The sequence below is a fragment of the Dermacentor andersoni genome, chromosome 4, assembly GCF_023375885.2.
Source record: "Dermacentor andersoni chromosome 4, qqDerAnde1_hic_scaffold, whole genome shotgun sequence".
Classification (NCBI taxonomy): Eukaryota; Metazoa; Arthropoda; class Arachnida; order Ixodida; family Ixodidae; genus Dermacentor; species Dermacentor andersoni.
In genome coordinates, this window is record NC_092817.1 from 211,453,068 (window position 1) to 211,472,724 (window position 19,657).

Below are 19,657 nucleotides of genomic sequence, written 5' to 3' on the forward strand. Positions count from 1 at the left end.
CTCGTGAGCACGGGCTCTCGTGTGCAAGGAGGGGCTTCTTCTTCCGCCTGAGACAGCTTAATTCAACAATGTTGTTTCTAATGCTTGAGTCCTTGTCCATGATGCCATTATATCCCCAATGAGTTCACCTGCTTATGAGTAATTGTTACTCATTGACCCACCAGCTACATGTCTAAACAGTGCTTGTGCTACATCATTTTATAGGCAAATAAAGAAAAGAAAGAAAGAAAGAACACCTGGCCCTGCAACTGCGCGTGGCATGCTCGCAGTGAGCACGCACTGGAATGACTCCTGCTGCTCACCCGTGGCTAGTGTGGCATAGTTGACCACAGTGTGCACCTTGTTGTCGGGACCAGTGTACTGGCCGTAGTCCTCCGGCTGGTAGAAGATCTGGTTCTTCCACATGTTGAGGTCCAGCAGCATCACCGCCACAATGATGCCATAGTTGAACCACTTGCCTGCAGCACCACCGCAGTTTGTCAACAACATACTCCCAGCTCCTCCACTTTAGAACATTTTCTCTTCTTGAAGTGTAACTTGACTAGCCCCCCTCCCCCCTTCAAAAAGAAACACTGTTCAATGTCATATGTGGCACCTGGGGTTTTTTTCTGGTACTCAAGTCATTACATTAACACATTAATTGTAGCTGCTTTGCTTCAAGTCCCGATTCCTGTGTGTTGTAACTTGCCACCAGGTCATTTGTCACTGCATTTCTCTTTAGTTCCAGAGATTCCCCTGGGATTGCAATAAAATATAGTGAGAATCCTTAACTTGCAATGAATCGGTTTGCGACACGATTGCATTTGCCCTGCAGGAAAAGCCTGACCCTCACCACAGTGAACATTATGTTAATCAGCTGATGGTAACATCTGTTTTGGAGTTCACTCTATCCAACACAGCTTTCATGCCAAAAATTGTACGAAGCTGAAAGAGCTATGACTTTCTGATGCCTTCCAGTCTAACTTACAGAAAAAGAGTTACGTTATGGAAAAACAAAAAATTACCGATTACATTTATACAATTACTTATTTAAAAATGTAATTGATTACAGTGACAAATTACTGGCCCACTGGAAGTAATTAAGGAATTGCTCAAATGTAATTTATTACTTTTCTGCTATTTTGCTCCCAACTTATATAAAACATAGAATGAGCTGGCGAAGCTGTGTTAGTGCATCCTTTGCAGTCCTTCACACATTTACCTTCGCTTACAATTGCCTTTCAAAATTTTAATCGTTTATTGTTCCTTGTTTTCTGGTGAAGACATGAGCAGCGACACTGAAAACTCGGTTGATGCGCGCGCGAAATAGGAGGGGGGTGTTGTAACATACTGATACGTGGTGGTGACTTTGAAGAACACAGTAGCAATACTGTGAAGGACAAAACTAACTTTTATTGGGCGAACCTGTGCCCACAAAAACAGGCTACACTTATAGCACAACGATAGCGGCAAACACGGTCGGCGATCGTCGAAAATCTGATCAGCGGGTCAAGCGCGTCCGCTTTTATACATCAATCGTCGAATGTTCTAGAGTAATCACTGGGACCCGCGTGCCTTCCACAAAGTTCTACACCATTCGCGTCAGGCGATGAAATCAGATAACACAAGGTTCGGCGACAACAGACCGCGGATAGAAGCATCGATAACTTTCCAGAAACTTCGGATACATGCAGGCGCGTACCGCGCTGTGCGATAACATTTGTTAGGTGGTGAAACGTGTCGCCCGATAAAGACAAATAAGTACACGTGTCAATACCCCCCTCTTAAAAAGCATTGACTCGATGCTGCAAATAAACGAAAATAATAAAGAAAAGCACTCGTAGCAAAGAAAACAACAAAATAAGAAAGTTCGTCAGCGTCCATAAAAGGGTTTAAGGCGCACCACGTGGACCACTTCAGATCGTGCGCGCCGCCGCTGTGAATGCGAAATGCCGTCTGGCACGACCTCATAGTCCAGTGCGCCAATACGTCAGATGACCTTGTAGGGCCCGAAATAGCGTCGCAATAGTTTCTCACTCAGTCCTCGTCAGCGTATCGGGGTCCATACCCAAACACGGTCGCCGGGCTGGTACTCGACGAAGCGTCATCGGAGGTTGTAGTGTCGGCTGTTGGTACACTGCTGGGTCTTGATCTGTAGGCGAGCGAGCTGTCGGGCTTCTTCGGCGCGCTGGAGATAGGTAGTGACGTCAAGATTCTCCTCGTCAGTGACGTGCGACAGCATGGCGCCGAGCGTCGTCGTCGGGTTCCTGCCGTAAACCAGCTTAAACGGCGTGATCTGTGTTGTTTCTTGCACCGCCGTGTTGTAAGCGAATGTTACGTACGGCAGGACGGCATCCCAGGTCTTGTGTTCGACGTCGACGTACATTGCTAGCATGTCGGCGAGGGTCTTGTTCAGGTGCTCCGTGAAACCATTCGTCTGCGGGTGGTAGGCAGTTGTCCTCCCGTAGCTTGTCTGGCTGTATTGCAGGATGGCTTGGGTGAGCTCTGCTGTAAAAGCCATTCCTCTGTCGGTGATGAGGACTTCTGGGGCACCATGTCGCAGCAGGATGTGCTCGACGAAAAATTTCGCCACTTCGGCTGCGCTGCCTTTTGGTAGAGCTTTAGTTTCAGCGAAGCGGGTGAGGTAGTCCGTCGCCACGACGATCCACTTATTCCCAGATGTTGACGTCGGAAACGGCCCCAACAAATCCATCCCAATCTGCTGGAATGGTCGACGAGGATGTTCCATTGGCTGTAGTAATCCTGCTGGCCTCGTCGGTAGTGTCTTGCGCCGCTGACAGTCTCGGCATGTCTTGACAGTCTCGGCATGGGCGACGTCGGCGGTCACACGCGGCCAGTAATACCTTTCCTGTATCCTCGACAGTGTCCGGGAGAATCTGAGCTGCCCACCGGTTGGATCGTTGTGTAGGGTGTGCAGTGCTTCTGGACACAGCGCTGACAGTAGAACAAGGTAGCTGGCGCGGACTGGTGAGAAGTGCTTCTTCATGAGCAGGTTGTTTTGTAGTGTGAACGAAGACAACCCGCGCTTAAATGCCCTAGGGACAACGTCGGTGCTCCCTTCCAAGTACTCGACGAAGCCTTTTAGCTCCGGGTCTGCTCGCTGCTGTTTAGTGAAGTCTTCCGCGCTTATTATTCCAAGGAAGGCGTCGTTGTCCTCGTCGTCTTGCGGCGGGGGATCGATGGGGGTGCGTGATAAGCAGTCGGCGTCAGAGTGTTTTCTTCCGGACTTGTATATTATGGTGACGTTATATTCTTGTAGTCTGAGGCTCCACCGCGCCAGCCGTCCTGAAGGGTCCTTTAAGTTAGCTAGCCAACACAATGCGTGATGGTCGCTGACGACTGTGAATGGCCTGCCATAGAGGTAAGGGCAGAATTTTGCTGTAGCCCAAATGATGGCGAGGCATTCCTTTTCAGTCATAGAATAATTGCCTTCCGCTTTTGACAGCGACCAGCTAGCATAAGATATCACCCGTTCAAGTCCGTCTTTCCTCTGGACTAGGACGGCACCGAGGCCTAGGCTACGGGCATCAGTGTGGATTTCAGTATCGGCGTCCTCATCGAAGTGTGCAAGTACCGGCGGCGACTGCATGTGTCGTTTGAGTTCTTGAAATGCGTCGGCCTGAGGCGTTTCCCACTTGAACTCGACATCACATTTTGTAAGATGTGTTAGTGGCTCCGCGATGCGTGAAAAGTCCTTGACAAAGCCCCTATAGTAGCCACACATGCCAAGGAATCTGCGCACTGCCTTCTTGTCGATTGGCTGCGGGAACTTTGTGATGGCAGCTGTCTTCTGCGGGTCGGGGCGTACTCCAGATTTGCTGATGACGTGGCCTAGGAATAGAAGCTCATCGTAAGCGAAGCGACACTTTTCTGGCTTCAGAGTGAGCCCTGATGACTTGATGGCCTCTAATATCGTCGCAAGCCGCTTAAGGTGATCGTCTAAATTTCCGGCAAAGACGACGACGTCATCCAAGTAAACAAGACAGGTCTGCCACTTCAATCCTGCTAAAACCGTGTCCATCACGCGCTGGAACATTGCAGGCGCCGAGCACAGTCCAAATGGCGTATCCTTCAACTCATAGTGGCCATCTGGCGTGATGAAGGTGGTCTTTTCGCGATCCCTTTCGTCGACTTCTATTTGCCAGTAGCCAGACTTGAGGTCCATTGATGAGAAGTATTTAGCATTGCAGAGCCGATCCAATGTGTCGTCTATCCGTGGGAGGGGGTATACGTCTTTCTTCGTGATTTTGTTCAGTCGACGATATTCGACGCAGAAACGTAGGGTTCCGTCCTTTTTCTTCACTAAAACAACTGGAGATGCCCATGGGCTTTTCGACGGCTGGTTGATGTCGTCACGCAGCATTTCGTCAACTTGTTGTCTTATAGCTTCGCGTTCTCGCATCGAAACTCGGTAAGGGCTCTGGCGGAGTGGTCGAGCGCACTCTTCAGTTATTATGCGATGCTTTGCGACTGGTGTTTGTCGAATCCTCGACGACGTCGAAAAGCAGTCTTTGTATCGTCGAAGCAGACTTCTGAGCTGTTGCTGCTTGCTCATCGGGAGACTTGGATTTACGTCGAAGTCTGGCTCGGGAACTACGGTCGTCGTGTTAGATGCGACAGAATCCGAGAGGACAAACGCATCGCTGGTTTCCTGAATTTCCTCATTGTATGCGATCGTCGTGCCCTTGTTGATGTGCTTGAACTCCTGGCTGAAGTTTGTCAGTAACACTTTCGTGTTTCCTCCGTGCAGTCCAGCGATGCCTCTCGCGACGCAAATTTCGTGGTCGAGCAGTAGATGTTGGTCGCCTTCGATGACGCCTTCTACGTCAGCGGGTGTTTCGGTGCCGACCGAAATAACAATGCTGGAGCAAGGCGGGATGCTCACTTGATCTTCGAGCACACTGAAGCCGTGGTGACTACGAGGGCTCTCCGGCTGTATCGCTTGATCTTCCGACAGCGTTATTGACTTCGACTTCAGGTCGATGATTCAGGTCGATGATTGTGCCATGTTGGTTCAGGAAGTCCTTGCCGAGAATGACGTCTCATGAACACTGTTGCAGGATAATGAAGGTGGCAGGGTAAGTCCGGTCATGAATGGTAATTCTTGCCGTGCAGATTCCACTCGGCGTGATGAGGTGTCCTCCAGCGGTCGGAATTAACGGGCCTTCCCATGCAGTCTTAACTTTCTTCAATTGGGCTGCGATGGGTCCACTCATGACGGAGTAATCGGCTCCTGTGTCTAATAAGGTGGTGACTGTGTGGCCGTCGAGAAGCACGTCGAGGTCGGTGGTTCTTTGTCTTGCGTTACAGTTAGGCCTTGGCATCGGATCACGGCTGCGTCGTGTTGAACTGAAGCTGGAACGTTGCGTCGTCAGGTCGTCTTTCGTCGACGTGTTCTTTCCTGCCAGACTTTGTCGGGACGGCGGTGTGTCGTCGTTGTTATGTCGTCGAGATAGTCTTTTCGGCGTCTTCGGCGGCGGCGGAGGATCTTCGTCAGTTCAACGAACGGCAGCTGCACCTCCATCGGTTGCTGCTTTTAGTTTTCCGGATATGGGCTGACGGACCGGCCCCGGGCTGGGCCAATGTATGGTCGGCGCTGCGGCGACAGGTAGCGGCCTGGTGACGGCGAACAGGACGGTCGTCGAGGGCTCCACTGATTAGCGGCGAGGTACTCAGCGATGTCACGAGGGGGTTCACCTTCCCTCGGGCGCTGTCCATTGACGGCGAAGCCTCGCAATCCCAGGTCGCGGTATGGGCATCGGCGGTACACATGGCCGGCTTGGCCGCAGTGGTAGCAGAGCGGGCGGTGGTCGGGGGTTCACCGAATGTCCGTATTCCTTGCGTAGGTGCGCTGGGTGATGGGTGGTTGTGCTGTGGACGACGGAATTGTGGCATTACAGGGCCCTGGCGCGGTCGCGGAGGGGGACCTTGACGGCGTTGACGGCGGCGTGAGTCATCGCTTGTGGCTGGGGCTGCGGTAATTGTGGTTGCACCTCAGGAATTCCAAGCGATCGGTGCACCTCTTCTTTCACAATGTCGGCGATCGAGGCCGCTTGAGGCTGCGACGATGGTAAGACCTTGCGCAGTTCTTCGCGCACAATGGCCCTGATGGTCTCACACAGATCGTCCGTGGCCAGTGATTGAATTCCGGCGTAGCTTGTTGGCTTGGTGCGGCGGTCGAATTGCCAGTTCCATAATTCCAGTGTCTTCTCGATGCTCGTCGCCTCACGAAGAAACCCGTCGACGGTCTTCGGTGGGCTTCTTACCATTCCGGCGAAAAGTTCCTCCTTTACACCACGCATCAGTAGGCGGGCTTTCTTCTCCTCGGACATTTCTGGGTCGGCGTGGCGGAACAGACGGCTCATTTCCTCAGTGAAGATACGCGATCGTCTCATTCGGCAGCTGCGCTCTGGTCTCCAGTAGACCTTGGGCTTGCTCTTTTCGCACGACGCTTGCAAATGTTTGCAGGAAGCCGATTCGGAACAGGTCCCACGTCATCAAGGTGGCTTCTCGATTCTCGAACCACGTCCTGGCGGCTTCCTCCAATGCGAAATAGACCTGTCGTAGCTTGTCGTCGCTTGCCCAGCTGTTAAATGTAGCGACCCTCTCATACGTTTCCAGCCAGCTTTCCGGGTCCTCAAATGTGGAACTGCGGGACGTCGGTGGTTCCCTGGGCTGCTGCAGCACGATGGGGGCGCTGGGGCTGCCATTGGGGTTGCCTTGGTCACAATCTTCTTGGTCTTCTCCAGTAGAAGTCCGTGCTCCGGGGGCAGCTGTTGAAGACGGCGGCTTGCTCGATGGACCGGGACTACGTTGGTGTTCTCTCTGCGGTCCGGGCTTGGATCATGGCTTGTCGGGGGCGTCCGGTACATCAATAAACAGCACCTCCACCAGATGTCACGTGGTGGTGACGTTGAACAACACAGTAGCAATACTGTGAAGGACAAAACTAACTTTTATTAGGCGAACCTGTGGCCACAAAAACAGGCTACACTTATAGCACAATGATAGCGGTGAACACGGTCGGCGATCGTCGAAAATCTGATCAGCGGGTCAAGCGCGTCCGCTTTTATACATCAATCGTCGAATGTTCTAGAGTAATCGCTGGGACCCGCGTGCCTTCCACAAAGTTCTACACCATTCACGTCAGGCGATGAAATCAGATAACACAAGGTTCGGCGACAACAGACAGCGGATAGAAGCATCGATAACTTTCCAGAAACTTCGGATACGTGCAGGCACGTCCCGCGCTGTGCGATAACATTTGTTAGGCGGTGAAACATGGCGCCAGATAAAGACAAATAAGTACACGTGTCAACACGAACACCTTGCACACAGGACTGTGGTTGCTCAATGCCACAATGCTCCCATCTGGGTTATTTCAGCACTTCGTCGTTGCTAAGGCTTGAAGAAGGCACTCCTGGTAGCATCAATGAAAAACTGGAAATATTGTCTGTAGGTGATTTTCTGGTGTCAACGTTCTGATTGGTATTGCTATCGAGGCATAGCAATACTGTTTGAACTTGTCGGTCAACATTGGTTGCAGTGTTAATACATGTAACCTAGCCAAAGAAGAAGAAGCGAGAAAGGTGATTCCAAAGATGAAGCAGTGGGGGCTGGAATGAGCTGAATTAAACACTGATAGCCGCCTTGTTGGTCTAGTTACCTGTTCTGTTACAAATTTGGCACAGGCCCATATGGAATCTAGTGCTACTCGCTTGAGCCCCACCGATTTTCTATGGACAATGCGCATCGATGTTACAGTTTCCTGTGGTGAGCCGGTGAACGTTGCACAGTGTGTCACGGTGAATAGCAGTCCTGTTCGGGTGATCACTAGTCATATTTAACTCTTACTACTGCAACTTGTTTACCAGAAATCGAACGCTGGCGAGGGCTTTCATGATTGCCATGAGTGATCCCCAGCATGGCGCAGACGGCATGCATTCTTGCAAGCTTCGCGGTTCCACCGCAGAAATCCCATCTTCACGAAAACCGAATTAACCTCTCATAACTGCGATTTAGAGGACCACAGTGCAAATGCACTGATGCACAATATAATGAAGTTGCAAGAAGCGAATAGCCGGCATCAGCAGCAACTATTTTATTTTTTATTGCAAGCAAACTTTCAGCAAATGAGGAAGACACGCTTTATCACAGCTTAGACACAGCTTTATTTCTGTGGAACACATTACCGTTCCCTTTAAAATTGTTCAAAGCTCACAGGTTTCGTACAGAACTTAAGTATTTTCTTTTAGTTTCCTCCGACTTTCCCATTTGAGTGTACTATGTGTTATATTTTTAACTTTCACTTTGTTTCTTTATATGTCTCTCGCATTTTGTTTACTTCTTTTTTTTTAAAGCAATTTTTTGTAGTTTCACCTTTTGTTGTCTAATCCAAAGCCTTGTTATTGCTTAACACATTCATCTGCTGCTTTTCTATTCATTTATGCCTTGTCTCCTAAAACCTTTATTATCGGAAATTTCACATGTTGCCATTGTTGTTTTATTAATCACACTTATTTACACACACACATTGAATCACACTTTTTATTAATCAATTAGTCATCACACAGAGGAGGTCCCATTTCAGTTTCTAACTACGGGACCTCCTTCTGTATATACTTACCATGTAATTATCACCATTTTTGCTTTGAATAAACTGATTCTGATTCTGATGCAGCTTGTCAGGCTGGAGGTCTACAACTGGTCGTACACAGGAAGTGCCGGGAATGGCTTGATTTTTATGAATACGCCTGTGACAGGAATTGCTGGGGACAGGATAAAGACGAAACTTATGAACATGCGTCTATACTTGGGAGGTAGTGCAAAGTTTTGGCACGAGCTTCGAGCTTCTGAAAAAGATGAACGCCCATGGAACGAGTGGAAACAGAGCTTTTTATTTACATTGGGTGAGAACAAGCTTCAAACTGGGATAAAGCTATGTCTTACAAGTACAACTACGGGCCGGTTCTTGACCATTTCTTTGAGAAATGGAGACTGCTGCATTTAGCTGGCTCTGCTCTACCCCAGGCTTCATTGGTCACGCTCATAATGCTGGGACTTCCAGAAGACATGTGGTGTTGTGTTCAGCTTCGAAAGTCAAACAACACTGAAGAGTTACTACAGAAGATAAAAGGGCTGTGTTATAATGTTGAGCAACCAGTGAGCGGTTATGATAATGTGAAATCCCAAGATGAACTGGCCCTCACCGAATAAACAAGTCGCATATCAAGAGGAGAGTGGGAAGGCAGCTGCACACACCTCTGATTACAATTCACCGGGACCACAACACAAAATATTTCTTGTAGAGCGCACCAACTTGGTATATGTTCCAGTGCATGTACTAAATGGAAAAGAAGTCAGCGCATCGGTCGACAGTGAAGCTTCCATCACCGTTGTGAACAAGAAACATATTCTGGACTTGAACCCAGTGAAAGATTTTCCAGTCAGTGTGTATGGATACGACGGCAAAAAGCAAGTGCACAATGAGTGGGCAGAGGTAATCGTCAAGTGTCAGAGCAAGAGCATCAAAACCAAAGCGTTGTTCCTCGATGGAGTAAAATACCCAATGATTTTGTCATGCCCAGTAATGCAAGAGCTCCATCTAAATCTTTATTAGGATGGCCAAGCTACTACTCAATATGATCACCAGTTGTCATTGTTCTCCCTATTTAGTGAAAGCCTTCGGAAGCCCACTACAGCAGATGACGTCACGAGGATGTACCCGGAGCTCCTCTGTGAAGGAGGTTATCCTAAGGCTACATCCAAGTTTAAACTACCATTTGAGCTTCGAGATACAACAGTTGTGAAACGCAAGCCTTACAACATGTCGCGAGATAAGAAGATATGGCTCAAGGAAGAACTGCAAAAGAAGCTCGATGCTGGTGTTATCCGACCGTCCACGTCTACCTTTGCATTACCCATCACTATAGCGCCGAAAGAAGACGGAATGTATAGACTTTGCACCGATTACCGTCAAATTAACAAACTGACCTGTTCCCTTTCCCGGTGCCACACATCGACAAAATTATCAATGAAATTGGTGGTTGTAGCGTCTTCTCTCGCTTGGATCATTACAAGGGCTTTTGGCAAGTGCCTTTAGTAGAGGAGACTAAAAAGTTTTAAGGATTTATGACACCTTTTGATATATATGAATATTGACGTGTGTATTCTATGCAGAAGACAACAAAGATAGGGACATTAACGGACTTCATCTAGTGGGTCAGTGAGATTCGGCGAGGACTAAAAAGACGTGTCTCTGGCCTGTTTGTTTTTCAACAAGTTGTCCTGTGGTTCTTGAAGAACGTCTCCATCTGTACTGTCCGCGTTGTACTGCGACACTCATGGAGGTGCGGGGTACTGACCGCGCCTGATGCTCCGGAGTCCTTCCGGGAGTCGTTCCTCTAGCCCGGACATGCTATCACCAGTTACGACACCTGTGCATCGCTTTAGTCGTCGACTGCTAGGCCTTACCCCAGAGTTCTCCCCTCTTCAACTACTTGTCTCCAGGAGCTGCACACATCTCACAATGGCCGAAACCAGCCCACCACAAGCATCCCAAAGCAGCCGGTTTTCGAGTCCACAGCAAGTAACTGTTCTGCATCCTCTGGTTCCCGATTGCAATCGGGTGCAGTCTTCGAAGACATTGAAGACTGGCTTGACAAGTATGAACGCGTCGCACTGATTAATCAGTGGACTGAGCAGCAAAAGCTCTCCCACGTCTATTTCGCCCTTGACGACAGCGGCCGTACTTGGTACGACGACCGCGAAGCTAGCCTAGCGACATGGAATGACGTTCGTCAGAAAATCACGGATACTTTTGCGACTGCCGACCGACGCGACCATGGAGCTATGAGTACAACAACCTAATGAGTCGGTCACAATGTCCGCCGAGAACATGGCCCGCCTCTTTCGTAGAGTCGACCTGAACCTGACTGAAGAAAGAAAATTGCCCTACCTCATGCGAGGTGTGAAAGAGCAGTTGTTCGCGGGGCTAGTGCAAAATCCACCAGTCACACCGCCGTACCACAGCCTCTGGCAGCCACTCCTTGGTGGCCGCCACAAGAGGAGGCTTCGAGGCACGCACCCATTACACAGCTACAGTCATACCACCAGCCGCCATTCCCAGCGCCTTGGTCAACGCCACAACATGACACCACGCGACCGCGATTTCGGAGAACCAACGCATGGCCTTGATAAGCGCCCACTCTGTTTTCACTGCGGAGGCGCCGGCCACATTTCGCGTCAATGCTGGCATCGCGACACATCATTTCGACCTTTTCGTTCGCGGTACTATGGTCGACGTGCAAATGACGACTCCATGCTACGCCGCGACGAAACTGCTTTTCAGGGACCTCCAATAGCGCACCCGAATGACGAATCCGTGTGGCATGTTTAGTACGATTTCGGCTGTCGGTCGCGCTCTCCAACCCCTCCGCGTCAGATGCCTTCACCTACTGGACGTACCTTTGCTGACCTCCAAGGACAAAGGTCACCCAGCCCACGCCGGGGAAACTGAAGGCACCGACCTCTGGGAGTAAGGTTGCAGGCCCACCGCAAGACAATAAAAAGCCCCCAACATTCCCGCTGCAGAACGACGTGAAGCCGCTAAACCCCGACACCGAAGAAATTGTGAGCGACAACATTGATGTTTTGGTGGACGGACAGCCAGTGACAGCATTAGTCGACACTGGTGCCGACTTCTCTATAATGAGTCAGGAACTCGTCCTCCGCCTGAAAAAAGTAAAAACACCATGGACGGGACCTCACATAAAGACGGTAGGCGGGCAATTACTGATGCCTACTGGAAGATGTACTGCTAGAATTAGCATCCTGGATTCTTCTTTCGTGGCCGCTTTCATCATTCTTCCAGTGTGCTGTAAAGATTTGATTATTGGAATGAATTTCCTGAAAGAATATGGCACCGTAATTAACATCCCGGACTGCATGGTGACATTTTATAAGAGCCCTGGTTTAGTCCACTGCTTATCGCCGCAACGCAACTCCTTTCGTCTAGCAGAAGACGTCGTCATCCCACCTCGATCACGTACCCTTGTTTCGGTAGCATGTGATGCAGCGTTTCATTGCGATGGAGTTGCCGACCAAATAAACACATTGTTGTTCACTCATGGTATCTCGGTCACAGGAGGAATCATAAATGTCACCAACAGGCACACGAACCTGTTACTAAGCAATTTTAGCACAGAGAGACGGTACCTTCCAAAGTGCATGGGTGTAGCTTATTTTGATGGTGTTGGGGATGTTCGCGGCTGCTGTTCACTACTTGAAGAAGCGCCTATGCAAGACCCAATTTCTGCACTTGACGTCAGCACTGCTTTATTGCAGCACGAACGAGAGCGGCTACTCATGCTATTGTCGAAGTTTGCGTCGACGTCCAGTGTCGGACGGACACCTTGTGGGGTTCTCCTCCCGTGCTCTTGGGACAAAGGAACGACAACACAGTAGTGCAAACAATCACAAGGGCATTTATTGCACCTTTCATAGATCAATGCCTGCTAGCCGAGTTGCTATCCCCAAAACATGCCGATGGGCGCGCGACAAATCTAGAAGTCCGACTCACCGCGACTGGATAGCGAGCGAATAAGTTCGCCCCATGCTGGATCCCAACGCCTGGTCGTTCGCATGTACGGTCACGCGAACGGTGGCGCGTTCCAAGGCGGCCACGCGAGACGGTCTCGCAGAAGCATGGATCGGCGCACGCGCGGCACGGCACGTCTGTACTGCTTCCTGTCGCGACCCAAAAAGGAAGCGCCTTCCGCTCCCGCACCCAAGTAACCCCGCCGGTAGCAGCACAACAATCGCGCCATCTCTCGTGCTGCGCTTCAACCACTCCGACCGCCGCGGGCACCAGGCCACGCGAGCCGTGCGGGAAAACCAACATATCAGGGGACGCGTGAGGGTCGCGCATCCCCACAGCCTCTAACAAAGCATCGGATAATTACAGAGGATACGGCAAGACCAATTCACCAAAATCCTTATTGTGTGGCTGCCAGAGAACGTGAAGTCATACAACAACAAGTGACAAAAATGCTGGAAGATGGCGTGATCCAACCATCAACGAGTCCCTCGGCATCTCCTGTAGTTCTAGTCAAGAAAAAAGACGGCAGCTTGCGTTTCTGCATGGACTACCAAAAACTAAATCAGGTGACAAAGAAAGACGTGTATCCACTTCCCCGTATAGATGATTTACTCGACAGGCTTCGTCACGTGCGTTACTTCTCTTCAATGGACTTAAAAAGCGGATATTGGCAAATTGAGGTAGATCCGAGAGACCGTGAAAAAACTGCTTTCCTTACGCCAGACGGCCTATATGAATTTACAGTCTTGCCTTTCGGCTTGTGCTCAGCCCCTGCTACGTTCCAACGCCTCATGGATACTGTGCTTTCGGGTCTGAAGTGGAAAGCCTGCTTAGTGTACCTGGACGACGTCATCGTGTTCTCCACAACGTTTGAAAAACACCTCGAATGGCTTGAAGCGGTTCTGCAGTTCATCCAGTCCGCCGGTCTCACCCTGAAGCCGGAGAAGTGCCGCTTTGGCTTCACAGAACTACAGTTCCTGGGTCACATCGTCAGCCACGCAGGTGTCCACCTGGATCCTGAAAAAATTGCCGCTGTTGCACAGCTTCCCGTACCGTCCGATAAAAAGGCTGTCAGGCGTTTCCTGGGCCTCTGTGCCTATTACCGGAGGTTTATTGTGGACTTTGCTCGCATTGCGTCGCCGTTAACTCGCCTGACGAGAGACGACGTTGCTTTTGTATGAAGCGACAAAGAGCAAGGTGCATTCAACGACTTGCGGTAACGTCTCCAGACACCTCCAGTGCTTGCTCACTTTGATGAGACCACTCCTACATTCCTCCACACTGATGCCAGCAATGTTGGCTTGGGAGCTGTTCTTGTGCAGCGGCAGGTGGGCACAGAAAGAGTACTTGCCTATGCAAGTAGAACACTCTCACGCACAGAGGCTAATTACTCCATAACTGAGATAGAATGCCTCGCCGTTGTATGGGTGGTTATGAAATTTCTACCATATTTGTATGGCCGCCACTTCACGGTTATCAGCGACCACCATTCATTGCGTTGGCTGACAAACCTTAAAGATCCTTCTGGACGACTGGCGTGTTGGAGCCTACGGCTGCAAGAGTTTGACATGACTGTCAAGTACAAGTCGGGGAAACGACATACGGATGCTGACTGCCTGTCTCAATCGCCGATAGAGTTGTCTGCTCCACCCGAAAAAGACTCGGCATTTCTTTGTGTTGTGGACACATCCACCATCGCGCAACAACAACGGGATGACCCTGAGTTGTTTGAACTCATCAATTACTTAGAGGGCAGATCCACGAAACCGTCTAGAGTTTTTGCAAGGGGACTGTTGTCATTTTGTTTGCGGGCCGAAGTCTTCTACAAAAGAAACTTTTCTTCGATCGGGTCCCCCTATCTGGTCGTCATTCCTGCAGCTCTTCGTACGGAAGTACTTCAAGCCTGTCACAACGAGGTGACTTCTGGTCACTTAGGCTACACGAGAACGTTGGCCAGAGTGCAGCAGAGGTGCTACTGGACGAGACTTATCACCACCGTGAAACATCACGTTCGCACTTGCCTCGACTGCCAGAGGCGCAAGTTGCCTCCGTCAAAACCAGCCGGCCTCCTACAACCCGTCCAGGTTCCTCGAAGACCATTTGACCAAATCGGAATGGATATATTGGGTCCACTTCCTACTTCTACTGCAGGGAATCGCTTTGTTATCGTCGCAACCGACTATCTCACACGTTACGCTGAAACAAAGGCAATCCAGAGGAGCACAGCAGCCGAGGTAGCGCGCTTTTTCATTGAGCACATTGTGTTGCGACACGGCGCACCAACCGTCATAATAACAGACCGAGGAACTGCATTCACGGCTGCGCTTTTAGATCACGTCTTGCTGCTAAGTGGAACGGCTCATTGGAAATCAAATGCCTACCATCCACAAACCAACGAATTAACAGAATGCCTAAACAAAACAATTGAAGACATGTTCTCCATGTATGTGGATGTTGAACATAAAAATTGGCACGACATCCCACCTTATATCACCTTTGCATATAACATGGCGAAACAAGAGACGACGCGCATGACTCCGTTCACCCTTGTTCACGGATGGGATGTACGAACGATATTGGATGCGATGCTTCCACAGGACTTTGACGACACTGATACAGACGCCGATGTGTTTACGCAACGCGCAGAAGAGGCTCGGCAGCTCGCACGCTTGCGGACCTGCCAGCAGCAAGACTACGACGCAGGGCACTATGATCTTCACCGTCGAATGGCAATCTATGACGTCTGCGACAGAGTGTGGGTTCGGACACCCATACGGAAACGAGGCCTCTCCGAGAAGCTGTTGAGACGATACTTCGGACAATATCGAGTACTGCGCCGACTCAGTGATGTCAAGTATGAAGTCGTCCCCGATAGTCCCAATTCTACGCGGCGCCGCACTCGCCATCCTGAACTTGTGCACGTTGTCCGCATGAAGCCGTATGTGAGCGAATAACCATGCGAGAGACCCTTACTTCTGCAAGTGACACTTATGGTCTAGCATCGGGACGATGCTCTCTCAGGGAGAGACAAATGACGTGTGTATTCTATGCAGAAGACAATGAAGATAGAGACATTAACGGACTTCATCTAGTGGGTCAGTGAGATTCGGCGAGGACAAAGAAGACGTGTCTCTGGCCTGTTTGTTTTTCAACAAGTTGTCCTGCGGTTCTTGAAGAACGTCTCCATCTCTGCTGTCTGCATTGTACTGCGACAATATAATAGACTGCCTTTTGGTTGGAAGAATTTGCCAGTTTTCTTTCAAAAGATGATGAATAATGTTATGAAGCCACATCTTGGACGCTTCTGCAACGTCTACATCGATGACATTATAGTTTACTCTAGGTCAGAAAAAGAGCACTCGGAGCGCTTGGCCGCTATTATGCAATCACTTAGTGATGCAGATCTGAAGATAAATCAAAGAAAAAGTGAAGTCTTCGAGCCTCGGGTAGTTTTTCTTGGAAGGGTGTTTGATGGTGTCACCAAGAGCACCAAACAAGAGTCGGTGTAACGAATCTCGAAGCTTGCGAAGCCACATGATCTGCATTCACTCAGAGTTTTTCTTGGTATTGCTGGCCACTTCAGAGTATTTATCAAAGATTTTCCGAATATAGCAAAATGCTTGGCTGAACTGACCAAAAATGGTGTCCCTTTTCTCTGGACTGAAGAATGCGAGGCAGCCTATCTGGAACTTGTACATCGTATATTGTCTGACCTAGTGCTTACGTTACCAAACTACAGTCTGCCCTTTGAGATGAATACTGACGCATCTATGGTACTGGGGCAATATTATACTAAAGAGACACACAATCTTCCCCGAGTCAGCAGCTACAAGTGATAGGTTACTATTCCTACACCTTCAGCCCTTGTCAAGTTAATAATACTTCGACCGAGAAAGAGGCTTTGGCTGTTTTAACGGCAGTGCGCTATTTTTGGTCATATCATCATCATCATTATCATCATCATCAGCCTGGTTACGCCCACTGCAGGGCAAAGGCCTCTCCCATACTTCTCCAACTGCCCAAGTTATGTACTAATTGTGGCCAAGTCGTCCCTGAAAACTTCTTAATCTCATCTGCCCACCTAACTTTCTGCCGCCCCCTCCTACGCTTCCCTTCTCTTGGAATTCAGTGCATAGCCCTTAATGACCATCGGTTATCTTCTCTCCTCATTACATGTCCTGCCGATGCCCATTTCTTTTTCTTGATTTCAACTAAGATGTCATTAACTTGATGATTTGTTCCCTCACCCAATCTGCTCTTTTCTTATCCCTTAACGTTACCCCCATCATTCTTCTTTCCATAGCTCGTTGCGTCGTCCTCAATTTAAGTAGAACCCTTTTCGTAAGCCTCCAGGTTTCTGCCCCGTACGTGAGTACTGGTAAGACACAGCTGTTATACACTTTTCTCTTGAGGGATAATGGCAACCTGCTGTTCATGATCTGAGAATGCCTGCCAAATGCACCCCAGCCCATTCATATTCTTCTGATTATTTCAGTCTCATGATCCGGATCTGCGGTCACTACCTGCCCTAAGTAGATGTATTCCCTTACCACTTCCAGTGCCTCGCTACCTATCGTAAACTGCTGTTCTCTTCCGAGACTGTTAAACATTACTTTAGTTTTCTGCAGATTAATTTTTAGACCCACTCTTCTGCTTTGCCTCTCCAGGTCAGTGAGCATGCATTGCAATTGGTCCCCCGAGTTATTAAGCAAGGCAATATTATCAGCGAATCGCAAGTTACTAAGGTATTCTCCATTAACTCTTAGCCCCAATTCTTCCCAATCCAGGTCTCTGATTACCTCCTGTAAACACGCTGTGAATAGCATTGGAGAGATCGTATCTCCCTGCCTGACGACTTTCTTTATTGGGATTTTGTTGCTTTCTTTGTGGAGGTCACATATCGATGGAATAAAGTTTGAATTATATCAAGATCATCAAGCCTTGACTTAACTCCTGAACATGTTGGAACCAAGAGGGAAGCTTGCTCATTGGATAAATGAACTACAACAATATGACTTCGAAATATTCCATCGTTCAGGCAGCCATCTGACAGACGCCGTTCTCTCGATTGGCAATTGAGCTCCCACATGTGATGATTAATATGACCAAGCTGTGGGAAGGATGTGACAACCTATATTTTGAAAACGGTTAAATGCATGGTACTCGAGACTCTTGTTTTGAAAATACTCCACCTGTACCACGACACCCCAGAGTCCGGTGGCCACAATGGTTTCTGGCGGATATACAACGAGATTTTTCAAAGGTTTAGATGAAAACACATGAAAAGAGATATTGAAAACTATGTAAGGTCATGCCATTCGTGCCACATAAACAAAGCCAAGTACCGGCCATGACCAGACGAGCCTGTGTTGCCTGAACACTTGGGCAAACCTTTTGAAGTCATACATGTAGACTTTGCCGAGCTGAAAAATGAAATTCCAGGTGTACGCAAAACTCAGTCATTTCTGGTCGCAATAGATCAATATACCATAATGGTGGCTGCATGGCCCGGCAAGGAAGACGCAAACAGTGTCATAGCCCTCCTAGACAGAGGCATATTCTCCAGTTTGAAGGTTGTGATATCAGACAATGGGCTTGCATTCATTAGCAGGAAGATTCAATAGTGGGCAGAGAGTTGTGGCATCACACTGCGGCGTTGTGCGCCCTATCAACCACAGGGAAATGGAACGGCGGAGAGCGTGATACACGATTTGAAACAATTCATGTCGATGACATAATAGTTCTGCAGAAGCCCGCAAGGTGGAGAGAAGTAATTATTAAAGGGAAAATGAGATATCCACCCAAACGTAGCAAATTGCTACAAAGGAAACCTATACGGGTTCCTCGAAAGAACAGCCTCGCAGTTGAAGAAAAATTCGTCCTGGTCTGGTACTCGAACCAGGGACCACCACCTTTCGACTTCACCCTGCCATCTGCTAGCCGCGTGGTTAGCTCAGATGGTAGAGCGGCAGCCCCGGAAAGGCAGTGGTCCCAGGTTCGAGTCCCGGACCAGGACGAATTTTTTTTCAACTGTGAGGCTTTTCTTTCGAGTAACCCATATGGGTTTCCTTTGTAGCAATTCGCTATGTTTGCATGGATGTCTCATGTCGATGTATCCAAATTTTAACAGCAGCTGGAAATGTTGTTTAGAAGCAGCTGTGGCTCATCATAACAAGACTCGTACAAGCAGTCTTGTGTGCAGTCCGTATTTGGTTGCCTATGGTGAGGTTCCAAAGCTAAACACAGACAAAGAGCTTGGAATTGCAGACAGGCTAATGCTATCTGAGCATTGCAAAACATCTGAGGAGCGATACAAATATAGAAAAGCCATGAAGTTTCACTTTGACAAGTGGCGCCAAGGCCATACACCAGATGTTGGACTACAAGACCATGTGCTCATTCGAAAAGGACTATCGGCCAGTGAAGCAAAGATTCTTGGACCTTTTGAAGTAGTGAAGTTATCGGTGCAACAAGGTGTACTCAAAACTGTCTGGTACATAAATAATGGACAGCTGGAGCTTGCGGCCATAAGCAACATTCTTCGTTATCACCCCAGGAGGGGTGACGCAGAAAGGTGGGGAAGTGTAACCTAGCCGAAGAAGAAGAAGCGAGAAAGGTGATTCCGAACACAAAGACGAAGAAGTGGGGGGCTGGGATGAGCTGAAATAAACAGTGATGGCCACCCTGTCGGTCTAGTTACCTGTTCTGTTACAATACAAGGAAACAAACACTGAGCATCAGGGTATGCCTTACTGAGCGTGTGTATTTGGCAGGATGCAGTGCGGCGTTACACTGTAATTCCCACCAAGTCAATGCTGAATGCTGTTTTGCCTGTTACAGCTTGTCTTGTCAATAGTTACATGTAATCGCCTACTGAAAAAAGTAAACGAACTACAGTTCACATTACTCAGTAAAAGAGAGTAGTGTATCAATTACAAAACTACAAAAACATGTAAATCATTACAAGTAATTATTTACGCATACTTCATTATGTACAACTCGTTTCAGTTCAAGCATGAGATGCTCTACTTGCCTGTGCTTGACAAAAGCTTGAGCTTG

General features: G+C 48.9%; 1 protein-coding gene across 2 annotated transcripts in view; it reads right to left on the reverse strand.

Annotated features, from left to right (window-relative positions):
- LOC126538478 (transmembrane protein 117-like) overlaps positions 1–19,657 on the reverse strand; it is a 165,256-nt gene that overhangs the window by 54,678 nt on the left and 90,921 nt on the right. For both annotated transcript variants that reach the window (XM_072288020.1, XM_055074797.2), the window contains one exon: positions 303–458. In XM_072288020.1, coding sequence (XP_072144121.1) covers positions 303–458 — 156 coding nt within the window. The remainder of the gene's footprint in view (positions 1–302; positions 459–19,657) is intronic.